Source organism: Nicotiana tomentosiformis, chromosome 1 (genome assembly GCF_000390325.3).
Source record: "Nicotiana tomentosiformis chromosome 1, ASM39032v3, whole genome shotgun sequence".
Lineage (NCBI taxonomy): Eukaryota > Viridiplantae > Streptophyta > Magnoliopsida > Solanales > Solanaceae > Nicotiana > Nicotiana tomentosiformis.
The window spans coordinates 121,379,382-121,399,633 of NC_090812.1; the positions used below are offsets into that span (position 1 = coordinate 121,379,382).

At 36.8% G+C, this 20,252-nt stretch overlaps 1 protein-coding gene and 1 non-coding gene across 2 annotated transcripts; both read left to right on the forward strand.

The window, feature by feature from the left end:
• The first annotated feature begins 5,475 nt into the window (after window positions 1-5,475).
• On the forward strand, window positions 5,476-5,548 carry TRNAK-UUU (transfer RNA lysine (anticodon UUU)). Its single transcript has one exon. It is a non-coding gene; the product is annotated as a tRNA-Lys (tRNA).
• Window positions 5,549-5,599: 51 nt separating this feature from the next.
• LOC104095917 (protein PEP-RELATED DEVELOPMENT ARRESTED 1, chloroplastic) lies at window positions 5,600-12,431 on the forward strand. The gene is made up of 9 exons (XM_009602164.3): window positions 5,600-6,019; window positions 6,711-6,866; window positions 7,559-7,627; window positions 7,714-7,884; window positions 8,990-9,133; window positions 10,420-10,560; window positions 10,664-10,729; window positions 11,144-11,203; window positions 11,813-12,431. The coding sequence occupies exons 1-9, from the start codon at window positions 5,690-5,692 to the stop codon at window positions 11,855-11,857; spliced, it is 1,182 nt and encodes a 393-aa protein (XP_009600459.1). The 5' UTR covers window positions 5,600-5,689; the 3' UTR covers window positions 11,858-12,431.
• Window positions 12,432-20,252: the final 7,821 nt, after the last annotated feature.

Consider the following 20,252-nt stretch of genomic DNA (forward strand, 5'->3'; position numbering starts at 1 on the left):
GCTAATCATCAACAATCACCAACCACGCGATTTTTATAGTACGATTCAAGCATCGGCAAATCTATACACAATGCGTGTTCTACGATATACAATAACTATCTAGAACATAAAATAGACAAAATATAGTAATGGATAGGGAGAGGGTTCCGTGTACTGCAAATCGTAACATAGAGCAGCTCACCACAAAGTCTCCTTAGCAGCTCCACATACGCGCCTGTATGACAATCAATTATACTTGTCATAATACCTGCACAATTAGTGCAGAGTTATAGTATGAGTACGTAATCAATGCGTACCCAGTAAGTATCTAGCCTAAACTTGAAGAAGTAGCGGTGAGGAGTCTATATCGACACTTATTAGTGGTCCAATAATCAAAGTACAATAAATTTAGACAAGTATGAAGCATAGCAAATAAAAGTAATTAAAACAGATATATGCGTACAGTACAATCCTCAACAGAAGAGTCAATACGAAATCCTCAAATACCGAATACTACATCGAATGGAATATAAATGACCAATATCAGGAGTAAAGGGCAGCCCGGTGTACTAAGTTCCCGTTATGTACGGTGTCCTGAAAAGAGTAAACGTCAAAAAATCTGAGTCAGGATACTCAATTATGCATTGACTCCCTATCGAAATATTATGCACAATTCTGCCGAGGCGAACGACCCGATCCCATAAGAGTGTTTCATATAACTGGCAAGACAACCGGCCCGGTACCCTCATTTGTTGCCTTTGTGGTTGATTTTCATGGAATGGAACCCCTCTTTGTGCATAAGCAGCTCGAGCATGGATCCCTTGTTGCATCAGATTAGGGTCCAAAGGAGTAGAAGGAGTTGATGGAGAAGCACTAGTTCCAACACCTTATTGATGCGGGAGAGTTCCACTCACTAAGGAGTTCACTTTTTCCTCTTGAACTTGCATCCTATTATCCATGTTTGTGAACCTTCCATCAATCATATCAAATCTCTTCATCATGGCCTCGAAAATAAATTCCATGTTGTTGGAAGATCCCTCACCCATATTGAACTTTCCTACAGAATAAACAAACAAGTTAGTGATAAAAGTCCTCACCAAGTCACTCCCTTAGTGTATACACTCAAGTTTTATGTCTTCAATTGCTCGTGTTTTACTCTTGAAAGTTGACTTTTAATTCTCTCTTTTAATCTCACTCGCTCTAGTATTTTTCTAATCAAAAGGTAAAACTCAAAGTTGCCTCTAAACTATTGTCCTAGTCTTTACAACAAGTCCCTTCCGTCTTCGGGATAGAGTGGAGTTGATGTTTAAACAAAAATGGATAATTTTAGCAAATTTGGACTTGAGCCAAGAAAAATCACAAGGTAAATAAAGAAAAAATTCATGAAACAAGTGAAGAATACAAAAGACGGGATATTACTTAATATAAACTACTATTAATCTAATCTAGCCAAGAATGAACAAAGAAATGAAGCTAGAACACTTAAAATGTAATTGCAAAGTTGCTGCAATTTTCAGCAGGTTTCAAGGCTCCCAATCTGGTGCACGATAGCTTTCAAATAATTGAAATAGGTCCAACAATTGCCGCTCTGTTCCACATCTCATAACCTATTCAAGTTCAAATTTAAGCATGTAAAAGAACAAAGCTTTTGATTTTCCATTCTTGATTCTCTTTTTTTCTTCTTCTTCAATCTCCAACTCAATGATTTATCGGAGTGAACTTTCAAGTTTGTTTCACTTTAAGTCAACAAAATCACCAAATCAATAGCCATGAAGTTTTTCCAGCAGCTACAATGAATTTCAGATTTCACAACTCTCAAAATGTTACCTAAATATCCAAGTGAAGAACTTTAATAATTTTTTTTTTCAATTTTTGTTCATCCCAAACAGAGAGTTTGAATCCTTCACCCAAACTTACTTCCAAATCTGTGAAACAACAACTAGACAATCAAGTTTACAAACTTTAAAAATCCTTTCATCAAATGGGTGTTCAAAATATTCCGAGCATTCAAGAACGAGAACAGTGAAAACAAATGGAATATCTCTTCTTTTTATTGATGGTTCAAAATTAGTGAAATAATTATATATTAGAATACCCAATTACCTAAAGTTATGATACCAAATGATAACAATCAAATTGCAAGAAGAAAAATTGAAACTTAGAAAGCAGATAAAAAGGGAAAAGCAAGACACAACTATTGATGATATATTGGCAATAATTAGAATTAAATCCTAATTACCCCTAATACCATCAATAAAAGCACATATACTAATAGGATCCTCAAGAGGAAGACAAACATCTTGCAAATTCTAGGACTAGTTCAAAGGCAACCACAAGTCTACCTTCAAGCTCATAAAATACGTAACAATATTCAATATAGTCTAAGAAATGAAAGATGACCTAATATTTTTTTATTTATACTAAGGTCTACATAATGACTAAAAAAACCCTTAGGTGCTTGGGCTCTCCACTTGTAATTGGGCCTCTTCACATGAACTTGTGCTATCATCCTTGAATATCATTTACACAATGACTATTGATGATAACAAACTAATATTAGCTTTAATAAAAGAACATTTACTTGTGATAAATTTATTTTGATACATGTTTATTTGACGAAGAAGGATTTGATGAAGATCCAAACAGATATAAAAAGGAAGATATTGTGAGATGGAATTACGGGAGAAGATATGGAAAAGAAAATATAGTTGGTGTCACTCCAATCAAATATTGGTGTCACTCCAATCAAATATGTTAATAAAGATTATTTCTAAAGAATTGATCTGCAAGTTTAATGGAAGGAATAACATTTGAAGTTCAAAGTTTCAAATGTTGAATGTTTTACTAAAGTTCTGGAAAAATTTACTAGGAACATTATGGAAGAATGCTCCCTAAAGTTTTGGACAAGATCTACTACGTATGGAAGAAAGAAATGTTCTTTCTATAATATTATGGTAAGAAATTATATTTCAAGAACAAAGGAGAAAATATTTTCTATATTGAAGATCTACTACGTTATGAGAGGAAGACTGGACAGAAAAATGGTATTGCTAAAAAGGAAGAAGTTTGAAGTGGAAAGAAGATTGGTACTACACTCAAAAAGGAAAAGTATTAATATAGGCTTGGTACTGCTATTAAGGAGGAATATGATCTTGAAAGATTTTTGCTATACATCTGGATGCCATAATATAAGGAAGTGTTTAAGACAAATTTTGGAGACAATCAAGCAAGATGATCAAGAAGCACATGCACATGAACACAACCAAATTCAAATAAGATCAAGCCAAAATCCTTAGGATGGACAATCAGTACTATTCATTACATGCTTTCCACAAGTAGCTAAACTCTCTCACCGAATAGCTATTGTTATGTAGCAATTTCAAATCTCTTGGGTCTTGCATAAATTAAAATAGCAATGAGTACAACAACAAAAAAGAACAAGCCACTTCAATTATGCGACAAATCAAGGAACCAAATCAAGGAAGATTTATACCAAATATGGAGCAACGATCAGAATAATTCCAAGCAAGAGGAACAACTATTTAAAGAGGATCTGAAGACACTTCTCAGCACCAGCTTCACAAATAACTTTCCTACTCTTTCTATACTTTAGTCAAGCAATATATTCTTAAGTTTACAAGTGTCATAAAATATAGAGAGAAAGGGAAAAATACTGAAAGGTTGTGTCATTATTCGTTTCTTTGGTGAGCGAGCGAAAACCAAAGTGTCGTTGTTGGTGAGCGAGTGAAAACCAACTCTTGTAAACGTTGGTGGTGAATGCTAGAAACCACAAAAGTTGTACTCAACCCAATTTACAAAGAGCTCTAAAAGATAACACTCTTGCAACCCAAGAGGACTGGATTAAGATACCACATTGGTTCCGAACCAGTATAAAAATTACTGGTGTCATTTACTTTATCACTCTCATATTATATTCTGTGCCTTTAATATTTGTTGTGATTTACACTTATTTAAATCGAAAGGACTAACAGTTTTGTGCAGTCTGTCTCCGTATCAGTCGACTAAGCCTATACCATAGTCGATTAGTTTTTAATAGGCGTACAATTCACCCCTCCCCTCTTGTACTTTCAGTTCGGCTGTAGGGAAAAGATTGTTCAAAATTCAGCTAATTCTAGCAGTGTTTTTTTCAGAAAAAATAACTACATATATTTAAACACATTTTTCTTTTGCACAAGGAATTTTTTCCCCAAAGGTTGTTCAAATAATTTTAAACTTGTAAGTTCATTTATTTTACTACTTTTTTACGAACACTATGTATAAGCACACAAGCTTGATTTCAAAATTGAATTTCATTTATAGATAGTATGCATTGTTTTTGGTCGGACTGATTTTTTTATTATTCATCTAGTATTATTATGTACATCAATTAGTTCTTTTTGACTCTCTAACTAGTTCTCCAAGACTATTCCTTAGCTATCTATATTTGAAGAAGACTATATATTTTGGCGTATTACATCAAGATAAGGAAACTATTCAAATTATTTAACAGCTTTCTCCAGTGTCGATTGTGTTGTCCTCTGGTGTGTAGCTGTAGGACAATCTCTCCAGCTCTATGACTTATCTCTCTTTTGTGACTTTGAAACCGCTGCAAATAAGAAGCTTAGAAGTCCAGCTCTAGCTTTGCTATTTTTTATTCGCTCGGCCATCCAGTTGACTTTGTTTTCCCAGTTGCCCACTTGCCTCTTTTCCCCATCCACGTTAATAGGGACTTCCACATGCACTTAAGAGTTGGCACAAGAGTAGAAGAGGTGTGCAGTGTGCTGAAGTTTCCTCCAGCCCAGAATCACATAACACACATGCGCTTGGCACCTGTATTCCCCATTTTTGTAATCTATCTACTGTAGCAAGCCTTTTGTGAACAGCTATCCATAGATAAACTGATGCCTTGGTAATAGACAAGGTTCAAGGACAAAGCTTACTTTTTGATACAGTGGGAGAAGGGCCAGATAATTAGCTTTCTTAATGGAAAAGCTCCCATTTGTACAGTCCTTTTGCAATTCTAATCTAGGATCCATATTTGGAAACCATTTTCTAGCTTCAATTATTTTTCTAACAATCTAGCTGGACTGCCTAGGAATAGCTGTTAAAGCCAATTCATTGCTTTTTACGTAGAAACTATGCACCCATTGAATCAGTAAAGTATCTTTCTTTTCATCTCCAACCCAAAGTAGTTCATATGATGTTCAGTTCTCCCGCAGATTGTATATAGTTAAATCTAGTATGCATTATTTGTATATAGTTAAATCTAAGTGCAAATTATACCTATAACTCATGTAGGAATAATAATCATAAATTTGAAATACAATTCAACACATTCATATCCAAGCAATATTTTCCCTTCCTCGACTTTAAGGTTAGCGGTCAAGTTTCTTCCATTCTGAATTCTCTATGGGAAAATGATAGGAGGAGTTGAGCCTTCCTAGTTCAATAAATTTTTAGCATTGATTTATGATTATGAAAACATGTTTGACACGTGCCGTCTTAGCTCAGCCGGTAGAGCGCATGGCTTTTAACCATGTGGTCGTGGGTTCGATTCCCACAGACGGCGTCACAGGAAGTCCTGTTGTTTTATCTTTTTGGATATTTTTGCTTCACCATAATTTTCATAGTTCCAGAAAAAAGAAAAAATAAACTTTCACAGCTCCATCATTAGCTTCTTCTTTCTTTCACCCCCTCAAAATTCTTATCCATGGCGTTTCTGTCAATTCCTAGCATCTTTTCTTGGGCTGGTCCTGCAATTCCATCTCTTTACTCGACTCCACAAGCATGTCATTTTCTTCAACCCTCCATCCATTATCAGTACTCATTGCAGCTGAAGCCATCCAGCAGACTAAATCTCTCCGCACTATGCACGAGTTACGAGGTCGGCGCAGGATTTTTGGCGGAGGAATTTGGAGCTCAAAATGGAAATGATAAAAGTCGTGAACCTGAAAATAGCAATTGGGATAGTTCTCAGTACGACGCTCTGCTTAAAGGCGGTGAACAAGTTACCTCTGTCCTTGAAGAAATGGCCAAGCTAGTACGTTGCCCTTTATTGTATACTAACATTCTTCGTTTTTTCTTCCATTGCGGTGGCATATATGTTTTAATAACTACGAAATCTTCGGTATTGTTGATTCCTGGAAAACTTAAACCCTAAACCCTGTTGATAGGAAAATGGAAATTCTGAAGAGTAGAGTTAAAATTAGTGGTAGTGGAAACCCTGGAAACTCTGTTCATCATATTTGGTCGTGTTGAATTGTTAAAGATGTTAAAATCAGAGGTAATAGGATTTCGCAATCCATGTGAATGTGCGGAATATCTGCGGCCTTTAGGAATAATCTGAAGTCTCTGTATTGTCATCTGAAGGGTGTGGATATTGCAATGGCACGGCTTAATTCTTAATAGCTAGCATCCCTAGAAATGAATCCTATTCCACCTACACTATTTAGCAATTATACGGTGATGTTCAAACGGATAATTGGTAGGTGTAGAAATATGAAAGTAGTAATAACTTGATATAACTATGTGCTTGCCAATACATTTGGGAAGTGCATTATGGTGTCAATAACCAAGAACAACTAAAAGCATCAAATAAGTGTTATATGTATGTGACAGGATACCTGATTATGTAGTTCAGTCAAGTTGTTTACACAGTTAGTCCAGTATGTCAGCTGGATTAGTTGTTCATCCATTTAATGTCGTTTGTTGGATACATATATATGAAACAGTTAGAAGATATGAAGGTGGACGAAGCATCTGAGGAGGTAGCAGTGCAATTGGCTGCACAAGGAGTGATTGGGAAGAGAGTTGATGAAATGGAGTCCGGGTTCATGATGGCCCTTGATTACATGATCCAAATTGCTGAAAAGGACCAGGATGACAAGGTATTATTTATATGTTCCTGATCTGTTTTCATTATTTTTTCTTAAGGACTGCTGTTCGTTGAAGTATATTTTTTTACTCCGTATCTGTGATTTATGGTCTCATGTTTCATTGTTTTTCCATGAGCAATTCACTTGTTAGTTTTATATGCTTCTCACACTGTTGACACATCTGGTGCATTTCTGTGTGGTAAGATAATTTGTATGCTGGCTTTAGAGATCAATTAGTGACAAATAGTTGTCCTTGATGCTCATTATTTTAGCTTTTGCCTGGTGCAAGATGTAGTGAAGTAAAAGGAGTCTCATTCAGAAGATTAGTGATACCGATAGTCCTACTACAACTTAGTAGGCCTGTGTGCATGATATGTTGTTTTCTCTCATCTTGGGTCTTTTCATCGTATAGGTATTTACTTCTAAATTAAAAAAATAAATTAACGAAAGTTATCGGGAATGAAGAGCGATAAGCAAAGAATCTGAAGGACAAAAGAAGCCTTCTAGTGTAATCAATTCTCCTTCATGTTGGAAGACCACTATATGATTTATATAGCAAACTGTATATCTGCTCATATTTTATCTTCTGCTATGTTTTGTGTTTCTTTTTGTTCTCTGTCCATATCCATTCATTTTCTCTGAGTATTGCATTTATATAAGCAATATTCTTGGCGGGTATGTTAACAACTGAATGTTTCTTTTAGCGCAAATCAATCTTGGAGGTGATTAAGGAGACTGTATTATCACATCTTACCAAGAAATGCCCCCCTCATGTGAGTATCATCATTGACTAAATTATTAGCAGCATTGTTGCTCTAGTCTTTCTTTTTACATTGGATTGAGCTTATATGCTTTCTAGGTTCAAGTCGTAGGCCTGCTCTGTAGAACCCCCCAAAAAGAAAGCCGTCATGAATTGCTGAGGCGAGTAGCTGCCGGTGGTGGAGTATTCCAAAGTGAGAATGGCACAAAAGTTCATCTTCCTGGCGCAAATTTGAATGATATTGCTAACCAGGCTGATGATATTCTGGAGGTAGGCTCTCAATGTACATGCATAGTCAAGAGACAGTTGAGCTGTTGGGATCTAAGTGCATAGTTTGTCTGTGTCAGTTTCATTCGGCTACAGGTCCCTTAGGACACAGCTTACTAGAAACCACAAACTTTTACAGGGGGTGGAACATGCTGATAGTGGAGACTATCAGGCTTGGTTAGGTCAATATTTTGACATAGTGATATTAAACAACTATGCTCAGCCAACTTGTTTTAAAATTTATAGTGTTAATGCTGGTTATTTTTAAGGCACTTGTGCCGGATGCATATTTCATTATCTATTTGTTGTTCTCGAGTTGCAGATTTATTTATGTTAATATACAGAAAAAAAAAGGAAACTTGTGGTAATTTCAAGTCTTAACAAAACCATCTTAGTTAACAGATCCAAAGAATGAGGTACATTGTTCCCAGTTAGTAACCTAACCTGCAAACTGTATCAGTGAAGTTTATTTGACCAGAAATCAAGTCGTTTAGACTTCGATTTTGTCAAGTTATTCTGATTTTATTCATGCACTTAAGAGTTGTTAGTTGTTGGTCATCAATAATTTAAAATTTTCTCAACTACGTGCTGTAAGGCTGTAGTATTTCTCAAAATACTTTTTCTGTCCTACTCCCTTTTGACTTCTATTTTGTGTTTTGAAATTCAATACATGTGATACATTTGATTCTTCGCAATCAGTTTTGACCCCTTTTCCTGATTTAAATATAACATCCATGTATCATCTTATACAAAGAAATTGAGATATTTGGGAATCGCGCCTCTTATGCAATGTTGCATAGTAATAATTTGGTCCGGATATTCCTTTTACTCTTATGTTCAACTGTAGCTTTCATGCCCAAGAAGCATCTGATGTTCCATACGAACCAAATTATAACTATTTCATGCATGCTTATCTATATGCATTTTTTCGCTTTTTTGAGATTACAAGTTACTGATGGTACTTAAGTTTAAATATGTGACATCATGTAGTGTGTTTTCTGAACCCTAAAAGTAATTTATCAGATTAATGCAGATTGCAATATTATTAGATTAGAAGGATTCCTTTACCCTTGCTTCACTAAACAATACTGGTTTGCCTTTGCCACAGACAATGGAATCTCGTCCTGTTGTACCTAATAGGAAGTTACTAGCAAGATTAGTTTTAATCAGAGAAGAAGCTAGGAACATGATGGGAGGTGGAATACTTGACGAAAGAAATGATCGTGGCCTGAATACACTGCCTGAATCAGAGGTTTGTTCTTGAACATTTGATGTCCGGTCACGTTTTTTTGGTCAACTGACCAGGAGGTTTCCTGAAATGTAGTTAACCTGTGAGAAATGAACCAGTGTTTTAAAAGGCGTGGGCGTAAGGCGAGGCGTAAGCCCCGAGGCACGGGGCGTAAGCCCCATGGGTATTTAATTTTTAATATTTTATAAAATAATATAATTATAAAAAATATTATTAAACAGATCAAATTGCATAGAAATTTTAAAAAAACTATAAATAAGTGAAATATATATATCCCCACAAAAAACTAGTTAAATCAATCCATTAATATTATGCGCTACTTACAAGTTACAACTTAGAAGCACACGTTTGTTTAAAAAAATTTCTTCCTGATTTGAGATTGTATACTTCCACGCAAGATCTTTTTTGCTCACATCTTCAGACTCCCTTTCATCCATTTTCTGCAAGTTTTAACAGAAATGAGTTAAAAATCTTAATTTTGTCATTTTTATTTTGTAAAGCAAAGTAAAGATTTAGACATGAAAAAAAGATCTTTTATTTTGTAGAATGTGGACTACTCATGAAGATAAATAATTAAACATTAATTGAAAAAGATTCCATGTTTTCCTCGACAACAATCAAATTCCAATTTCCATATACAAAAATCAAAGTTATTCAACAATCAACATACCCACTTGCTCATAAATCTAATCAATACATATAGAAGCACGCACACATATAATCCCATATTATATTTTGAAAGAGCAAGAGAAACACTGAACTTGAAAAACTAATTACTTACATATTTACAAACTAATAGTGAAATATAAAAAGAGAGGAAAGTAATGAGTTCAAAATAATAAAGATTTTACATGGAGGAAGGAACAAACCCGTTGAATTTGATGTACGGAGGAGAATGAAGTTTTTACTTTTTTGTTGCAAAAAAAGTGATAAATCTTGCTCTTGGCAGAGGCAGACTAGCGGAAAGAATTGGATAAGACTTCTAATTTAGGGCTTTTAGCAATATTAAAAAGTTTACTTTTAAATTTAATATTTTTAATTCCTTTTTAAAAAGATGTCTCTTGGGCTAACGCCTCAACCAAAAAACTCGCCCCAACCAAAAAACTCGCCCGGGCGTACGCCTTACGAGACTTTCGCCCCCCATCTTCGCCTCGGGGCGTTTTTGATACGCCTCGCCCCGGGGCTCGCCCCAGAAACGCCTTTTAAAACACTGAAATGAACTACCTGGATGGTCTTTGTGTTGCTGCTTGTGCTTTTCTTTCTGATGTTAGCTTTTTATGTTCATGCAGGTGAACTTTTTAACTAAACTTGTTTCCTTAAGACCAGGGAAAACTGTACGCGACATGATAAAAAATGTGATGCTGGGTAAAGACGAAGGTGCAGAAAGCTCGGATGATGAAGTTAGTGATGCTGGTGGAATTGCAGGAAGGGTGAGATTCTGTTCCGTGATGATCTCATTACTTTTTAAGATATCCAAAAGTTTTTCAACCAAAATTATAGTCTGCATTATGATAATTTTACTTTTGCTCCCAGGCAAGTGTAAGTGGGCGTAAACCATTACCTGTGCGCCCTGGCATGTTTCTTGAGACAGTTTCTAAGGTAAGAGTTGCCAGTGCATATGGTTGTTGTTATAGGATGTAGAGTTGGTGGTTATGGTTTCTGCCTTTCTGGTGAGCTAGTCATGAAAAAAAGTACATTAAGTTTGACTATGTGGTAGTCAGTTTCCAGATACAAATTTCTCTGCAAAGTGTCTTACGAAAGAAAAGTATGAGGCAATTATGGATTATTTACACTGTATAGCCTTTTTGAGGCCACTGTTTAAATTCTGTTCCCTAATCACAGTGGGCTAAATTTCGCCAGTAAAAGTTGTTGGATGAACTTCTCGTTTTGCAGACAAATTTAGCCCACTGGGTTGGTGGGGACATAATTTAAATAGTGGCCTAAAAATAGGCCATTTCTGCAAATGCCCCGGGCGGTTATGATGTCTAACCACATCTTATTGGGACTTTTTAGGTGTTAGGTGGCATATATGGAGGAAATGTCTCTGGAGTCACAGCACAGCATCTTGAATGGGTATGCTATTGTTAATCTCTGCCTTTGTGTGTGGTAGCATTTTATTTAGAAAGTCGCTTTGCAATATGTCTACCCTTCTAGTTGACTTTCATAGCCATTTTCTAAGGTAGAAGGGTCGTAAATTTCCTCTACTGGTGAAAGTTACTTGAGAGTCCTCCAAGTTTAACTTCCGTTCAGTAAATCATGTATATCAAGATTGGAGCGTGTATATCGTGTACTCCCTTTGTTTCAATTTATGTAACCTATTTGACTAGGCATGAAGTTTAAGAAAAGAGCTAAGACTTTTGAACTTGTGGCGTAAAATGAATCACATATATTTTGTGTGGCTATAAATCATTGCATAAAGTTAAATTGTTTCCAAATAATGAAATGAGTCTTTCTTTTTGGCACGGACTAAAAAAAAAATAGTTTTACATAAATTGAAACGGATGGAGTAATTAACTTGGCTGTCTTTTAAATTTTTGATTCTTAGCTTATAACACTTGAGAGTAGACTTCCTAAAGTTTGGTAGTAGGGAGTCTATCTATGACAGGTTGCTAAACGGCTGATTGTTTTTGACGTTGTTTCTTGAGAAGCAGCAACTTATTAAGTTTTTAATTGTGGTTTCAGGTTCACCAGAACACACTTCAAATACTTCAAGAGATAGCATTCTAGTTGTTCCTTGCACGAATTTCTAGGAATACTCATAGAAGAAAGCCGATCTATCCTGTCTAAATATCTAATAAGCTTCATAAAATTTGGGTGTCTGAATATTTGTTGTCATAATCCATGTGTAAATTGAGGGGCCCAAAGAAGAATACGAGTAGGAAAATGTAGGCGCTTTACCAGTTTTAAGACATTTTCCCAGAAGTAGTATCGCAAAAAGTTGAAAGAGGAAAGGAGAAAAAGGAAAGTTATGAGATAAGGAGCCAGCATGTTTCCGGAGGTATGATATGCAAATCCATCTTTCAATGATACAGCAAACAAACCCAAACATGGGTAGAATAATACCTTTAGCCATGTTCAATCACTAGCAATGATGATAATTCGGGACTCTAAGATCAATCGAATCACAAAATTGAAGCAAGATAAAGTGTGTGTGGGGAAACCCATGTGTGGTTTGGGCCTACTTGTCCTTCAATTCTCATTTCAAGAACCTGTTCCGCACTCCAGACACAGCGATGCTCCAATATTCAAGTTTTGTATATGCCCCAAATGATATTTTAAAAATTAAAACCCCTTTCTTCCATGCTTCTGCTTTTTCCTAATACTCATATTTTATTTTGCTTAAAGAAGATATCTTGTGCTGAATTTTGCCAAGGGAGTGTCTAAGCTGCCGTTTGGCCATAGATTCCCAAATTTGTTCTGAAAAATCTGATTTGGGTGAAGTTTGGTTTGAAGATGAAAATGTGTTTGGACATCAGTTTTCAAAACATATTTCCCAAATTTATTTTGAAAAAAATATGAAACATGACTTATATCCACAAGTTCTAAAAACTATCACAAATACCTAACAGTACTATTATCAATAACATTCATTATATTATTGCAAACCATAGTCCTGAACATAAATAAATTTGATACAAAATTATCATTTTTATAATGAACTACATGATATACTATCAAGTGACCGAGAAGACGAAGCAATATTGTTACAAAATAATAAATGGTGAGCTCTTTTATAAAATACAAAAGTTTGGGGCAATTTTAAAAAAATGTAATAGTGATATTTTGAGCTGGCTTTGGGTTTTGAGATTTAGGATTTGGGATTTTGCCAAAATGTAGGTAAAATCTATGGCCAAACATGTGTTTGCCAAATAAAACCCAAATTTATTTTGGCAAAATTTATGGCCAAACAAGTCCTTAGCAGTTGATGAATATGTTTGAATTCTAACAGGTTTTTTTTTTATCTGCCTAAACTTTGGTGATAGAATTACTTGGTGCCTAGTGAAAAATAACAGATACAATGAGGAGTTAGTTTGAATACCATCATTATTGGAAAAACCTTGTACGTTATTTTCATTTATTTGGTCAACTAGGGGTGTATATGGATCGGGTTGGTTCGATTTTTATCAAAACCAAACCAAACCAACTATATCGGTTTGGATTGGTTCTGTTTTGGAGGGTTTTTCGGGTTTTTTGTTACTTTGTTAAATTTTTGATAAGTGAATATATGTTTAGTAAAAAATTAAACAATTGACAAACATATTATCTATTAAATATTCTTATGGGAGAATTTACTTAGTAACACATGATAGTTATTTTTATAGTCGTCTGACAATAACTTTTCGTTGATGTACACTTTCAAGTTTAACCGAATTTAGTAATTAAACATAAAAATTAATATGATACCTAAATAATAATAGCCATTTCAAATCCAAAAAAGATATAACAATTTAATAGATTTTGACATATGAATATGGAGGAATAAAGGGATTGACGCGTTTCAGTAACACTTGATAAGGAAGTGATCATACAACTTATTATTTAAGGTTAATAAATATGGAGCACTTCATATTTTATTAAATATTATATCCCTTAAGAAAATCCCAAATATTTCTAGATATATTTTTAAAGAAAATTTTATATAAAATCTTAAAAGTATATATAAAAATTATATATTTATATATCAGTTTGGTTTGAGTTTTTTTACTCAATACCAAACTAAATCAAACCAAACCTAGTCGGGTTTTTTAATCGGTTTGGTTTGACTTTTCGGTTTGGTGCGGTTTGTGCACCCATGTTGTCAACCATAACCACTAGTGGACTCCTGGATATTGCATAAATTGGGAGAGTACGAGCTTCAATTGAACAAGTTTAACCTTGAAAAAAAAAAGGTGGTAGGCCGACGTTGAACGCTTCAACTTGGCCATTGTAGAAGTCGCATCACAACTGAGCTATTGTTGATGCCTCGAGGGTTGGGGAGAAGTGATGAGTAGTCCATGAATAACGGAGCTCAAATTCGACTTGTTTTATCTTGTGCTGTGAACCTGTTAATCCTCAGGTGAAAAGTAAATATGATTTGCAATTCATATTGTAGTTCTTTAACTTAAGAGTAGCAGGAAATTATAGGTAGTGGCGCTTTTTGGGATGTTAATATAAAAAAATAATGAGATACCCCTGATCTTCAAGTTAGAGTGCCCCATGCAAATACTTGTTCCCCATCTCTTTTCCATCCTTTAGAACAAAAGCACTGGAAATGGCCACACAGCTTTCATTAATTAGAAAAGTATGGCAGGTGGTTTGTGTTTTTTTCCTCCTAATCCTTCACGCATCCTTTATTTATCGTTTTCAAATTAATTTTAAGCTTTATTTCAATGACTATACATTTTTTGCAATAAAATTTTGATCAGTTACTTTTTCAACATTTTTTGCACTTGGTGTTTAAGTGTTAATGGTGTAAATATTTTTACCCCGGCAGCAGTGTATAAAATTAGAAATAAGTTTGCATTGTAGCTCTGGAAATCTATGGAAATGAAGATAGTATTGATAGTGATATAGAGTTGTGTAGGTGTACCAAAAAGCCACATCTTTATTTTATTGCTAAGGTACTCTATGCATTATGCAGAGTCGACCGGACAAGACATTATGATTAGCTATAGAATAAGAGTGAAGAAATCTACAAGAGGTTAAATTTAAGAAGTCGTTTGAGCTAATGTTTTAGTTTTCTAATACGAAGAATTTTTTTACCAATAGTTAGTGTTTAAATTAGATTAGAATTGTTTTATACCAAATTTTGACTTCGCGGGTTGAGAGCGACAGCTAAAGTTTGGTTCCTTCTGAATTCTGAAATGACCGCGTTTGGTTTAATTCAAAATCTTTCTAGTCTCGAGAAAGCATCAGAAGAGCCGTTATGTTATCTATTCAAACTTTTCTTAAAGCAAGCCCTACTTCTGTGGGGCTCACAATTTGAAAGGTGCTCAACTAATCTTTCTTCTATGAAATGACAAGAAGGACCATACGTTCTGATAAAAGTCATTTGTGAAGGAACATGAAGTGCTGAAATTGGGCCAATTAAGATACATAGAGTTCACTTGGCTTTACTATTTTCTACCTAAAACTTGTTCTGGAAATTGTGTTCCTCAACTTGAGCAATTTCTGCACATGGATTGTGTATGAAGGAAAAAAGAACAAATGATAATTCTCCTGCCATCGAGGATTAATTAGACCTGAAATCTCAGTTATGTCACTTCGTGAAAATTAGCCGGAAGTTAAATAAAGAGTGCAAAATTCAGAAACATGGCATGAGGGTACCTTCACTTTTGAAGCTATGTGCTTTATCAGCGTTTGAAGAATCACAGCTGGTAACTTCTTTAATTCGGTGCTTTCAATAACTACAGTAACCACCTCTAGTCTCAAGCAATACATAAACTTACTTCAATTTAAGTGAAATGGATCTTTAGACCAAGAATTTGTTTTCATTGTTTACCCGTAAAATGGTACAGTCGAATTTATACGTGGTTTATAGTCAAGTGAATCGATTTGATCCTAAAATGATAAATAAATTAGACGAAAATATAAGACTTAGCCTTGAAATTGAGATAAAACAGCAGATATCTTAGTCCCGGGCGCAGACCTTCCGGAGGTAGTAAGAACAATAAAAATAAGCAAGAAAGTAAAATGTTATTGAGCTTTTGATAGGATATAGTGTATGCTTGTTAGAAAATTCCTCTCTTACAATTATGGTAGAGCTCACTATTTATAATTGTACCTAGGGAACAATGTTCTAGGATCAAGTCTCTCTTAAATGACAATTATGAGGGCCATTGAAGAGTGTGTAACGGTAGGCAATAAATGCCTTATTCTCTACAACGGACCGTGCACTTAATACTACAGAATATTCTTCATTAAATGCTACCAGGTGGTAGGCAGTTACTTCGCCTTTATGAATATCATTCTCTCTGATAACAAGCGAGATCATTGCCTTCGGGACCGATTGTCTTTTGTCTTCGGTTCCACATGTCACTTTCTCATGCGAACATTAAATATGAATATATTTTATCCCATACAGATAGCCCCTCTGCTTTCCAGTGGCATAACTTTGTGTCACCGGGAAGTTGGTAGAGATACCGTTTTTGACGGGAAATTCTCTGACCCCCTCTGAAAAGTTTCTGACGGTTGATTAGACGCACGTCTCTTCGCATTTAATGTCCCTAACACGCGTCATCCCACGATTTAATATTACTTTTGCCGGTTATCGAGGTAATTATGGTCACGATTTTAGGTGCCTATTCCTTTACTTATACGCATCAAACTTCTTCATTTACACTTCATAATTGTTAAAACTTTCTCAAGCTCTCTTTACTCAACTCGTACTTTGTCTTCAACCTTTTTTTAACCTTCTTCTTTAGAGAAATTCTTCCTTCCTTTCTAATAAAAATGGCTTCTTCTTCCAGAAACTCTAGTTCTTCAAAAAATAAAGGTAAAGCTGATGATGCCCCCCTCCTACGGTGAGCACCATCATCTCAAGAAGTCTTGTCACAACTAAAGACTTCGAAGAGAAGTATCCTTACGCTAACCTTCGTACGTGGGCCGTTGGCATGTACCCTTCTTCCATCTGTCCTTCCAATTTTCCTATTGCCAAAATTTAGACATTATCGCTCCTAATCTGGCAGAGCAGATAACCTTGCCCAAGAAGGGTTTCAGGTATTTTTATACGTATCCCTTCACTTTGAGGCCGTTCTCTTTGAGTGGGGAGCTTGACTCCGTTATTGTGGAGTTATGCATCGGTTACCAGGTATGCCTGGCATAAGTAAGTCCTTCTGTGTGGAGGACAGTCGTTTGTCTTCGGCGTCTATACCAGGAGACGGGAGAGGAGCTAACCCTAGCTCGATTAATGAACCTCTATTCCCCCAAGACTTTTCTCGAAGGAATGATAAATTTCAGCAAACGTGGCTACCATGCTTTGCTAGCCAGCATGGATGATGACAGGGACCGTGGGTGGAGGAACGGTTTGTTGCAGTTGTCACCGGGGACATCATTCCGTCCACGGATTCATCCTTTCTGGAATTATGGAACCGTACTCATTAGTTCATCGTTTGTTTCTTCTTCTAGCCAAAGATTATCACATGCTGTTATTGATTCTTCTTCTTTCACTTGTTTCAACAAATCGGTGGGTTCCACCGAGGGTCAAAGGCTTGGACCAGTAGGTCCAAAAGATTTTGGATGTTACTACGCCCGAGACCCGTACATGGAAAGAACTAGCCCTTAAATATGGGTGGAAGGCCAAAAATCATGGTAGGTTACACTCATCTTGTTTTTCCCTTTCGTATAAGAAAGATGATAACCCTTTTTCTCTTGTTGAATTTAGGTCTACCCCAGGGCTCAGTTTTCGTCTCCGAGGAGGACGTTTTGGCTAATCCTGCTGACGCGACGAGGTTGCTGCAGGAAAATTTTACCCGAACAGGTGTTTTTGAGCCTGCTTCTGGTGCAAGTGCTTCTTCTCGAAGTCCCCGACCAGAGAAAAAGAAACCAAAAAGACGACGCTCCTCCATCGCCGGAGGAAAGAACAAAAAAGCAAAGAATGCAGCGCCTGAGCCATCCCCGGATGTCGTGGAGATGATCGCCGCGCCCGAGCCGGTTCCAGAAATCATGGTGATCGATGATGGAGAAGCCAGTGATGAGGGGGTTTCTCTATATAGAAGACGACGACCTTCATCAGCTCAACAGAATGCTCAATCTACTGAGCTAGTTACACCAATCGAGGACGATGCCTCAGCACTCTAGGGGGAGTTCTATATGGTGGAAGATGCTAACTCTCGCTTCCGAGTCCCAGTTGCCATGCCTGGTACTGTGAGGCTGAGCATTGGGTCCCTTCCATCTTCGGTTGACGAGCAACTAACAACCAGCACTGCATTTACCGCAGCCGCTTCTCATCCTACAATGCCATCTGCTTCATCTCCCTCTTCTCCAACTCTGTCTTCGCCACCAGCAACTGCAACATCATCTCCAACATCTGCAGCTACCCGAGAGGAGGATGTCCCTTTTTCCCAGTCCCCAGTTCATGGGAACTTGGGGCAAAATTATGATGTCCCCTCCGAAGATCCCCAAAGTAGGAGGAATGTTACCATCTCGGTCTCTACCGGATGCCATCTATTATCCCGGCTGGTGGAGCGTGCTAACTATTTGAAGCCTTTGGCTTCAGAAAAAGATAGGGATAAGATACAAACTTTCTCAGGATAGTATTTTGTTGAACAACGCCATGCACAACACAACATCAGTAGATTCTTTATTTCCTCTGTTATTTCTTCTATCTTTGTTATGGTAGGATTTTGAATTTGCATTTTTGTTTTGTAGGACAATTTCCTTGCTTCCGAGGGCCTTCAAAGGCTGATTCGTGATAAAGAGGAACTTACCTTCGAACGGGATCAACTTTTGTCCGAGCGAGATCAATGTTGCTCGCCTTTTAGAACTGGAAACACGAGCTGCTGAGGCCGTTGAATTGGAGGCTCGATTGTAACAAAGTGAGCAAGAAGTGGTAACTCTTAGCCAGGAGGTCGCCCCGTTAAGGGCACAATTTGAAGAAACTAAGGCCAAATATGCTTAAGTCCATAATGTCGTTCTTGCTGCATCCGATCGTGAGGCTGCCTCTGGTGAAAGATTGAGTAACTTGGAGGCAGCCTTAAACTCCAAAGCTGAAGAGCTTGTTGCTGCCGAGGAAAAGTATGCCCGGTTAGAGGATAAGCATAAGAGGAACATAGAGCATAATAAAATTTATAGCACCACTGTCTATGACTTTGATGTCAGCCTCTGATCCATAGATTCGCGCGGGAAAACCTTTATGCTGAGGTTGGCCAGCTTAAAGAAGAACTTCAGCACCAAGCGGGTTCCCTAATGGTTAAAACATTATATGCTATGTACAACATGAGGAGAAAAACCTTGGTAGTGTCCAAAGAAGGTGTCATTGACTTTGATGCCGAAATCGCTAAGGCCCATGAGTTGGAGTCAGCTGCCAAAAAGGGTCTTCCGGCTCGAACTGACGCTACCGACTCTTCTGGTTCTGGTTATGAGTTCTCGAGAACTGAAGAAGAGCAGGAAGGTGATGATGCTGAAGGTCAAAATGATAAAGGCCAAGGTATTGAGCCGGCGGCGGATCCTCCCACTTCCCCTAGGGCTGCAAATGCTTCTCTTCCTCTAGTTTTCGGAGATGCAGTAGCTTAGTTTTTGTTTTCTTTCTCATATTTATGTACTTGTGCTGTTTGACACGTTTATTGTGAATAGAAACACTTTTTCGTTCAAGTATCATGTAAGTTTTTCTCTTTGCGTACTTTTTGTTTAAGTATTTTCGCAAATTTTGCTCTTTGCGTCCTTTTCATCTAAGTATTCTCGTAAGTTTTACGCGCCGAGATATGCGAGGCTTCAACTGTATTTTTCCCTGGTAGTATTTGAATTCCGGGCATAGGTTCTTCCGAAATCAACCCTTTAACGTGAGGGTTTCTTAAGAGAGGGCGCTCTTATGTTTACGGTGCTCTTGAAGAGGACGTCTTATGTTCATTACGGCACTAGCATTTGAAGTACTTGTTTAACTTTCAAATGATAAAATCAATTCATTGTTCAGACAATAAACAAGATAGAAATAAAAGGACTTTACTTTATTCTTTCCATTTTCGAAAGTACATAAGCATTGTGCTAAAAAGAAAGTGCCATTTATTGTGGCTAACTTGTACAACTTATTTCTATGGGGCTAGCCGCGCAGTCCCCGATCCCGATGATACAACTATGTTTTCGGGTTTCGTATTCCGGTCGTTGTGGCAGTCATTGTTGCCGTATCCTCATATCATTCCCCCCAGTGTTCGAATGCGAAGAATGCGAATTTGAACACTGGACGTTTTACACTTTCGAGGATTCCACTAGTGAATTGCTAGATAATCTTCAGTTCGATAGCAAACTTCACTTCCCCTTAGGAATTTATGCTATCGAGCCAAAGATTATCTAAAAATCCCCAGTGGCTTGCACTTATGAACGGTCGGGTAATCTCTGTTCGACAGCAAACTTTACTTCCCGGTAGGAACTTTGCTATCGAGCAAAAGACTATCTAACCGCTCCGTAGTGGTTCTTTGCTTGTATACCT

Bases quoted from the DNA above. Each gene is read 5' to 3' on its own strand.
- LOC104095917 (XM_009602164.3), top strand. From the start codon at position 5,690: ATGGCGTTTCTGTCAATTCCTAGCATCTTTTCTTGGGCTGGTCCTGCA. The intron at 6,020-6,710 runs GTACGTTGCCCT...TATATGAAACAG, and splicing joins TTGAAGAAATGGCCAAGCTA to TTAGAAGATATGAAGGTGGA. The intron at 7,628-7,713 runs GTGAGTATCATC...TATGCTTTCTAG, and splicing joins CCAAGAAATGCCCCCCTCAT to GTTCAAGTCGTAGGCCTGCT.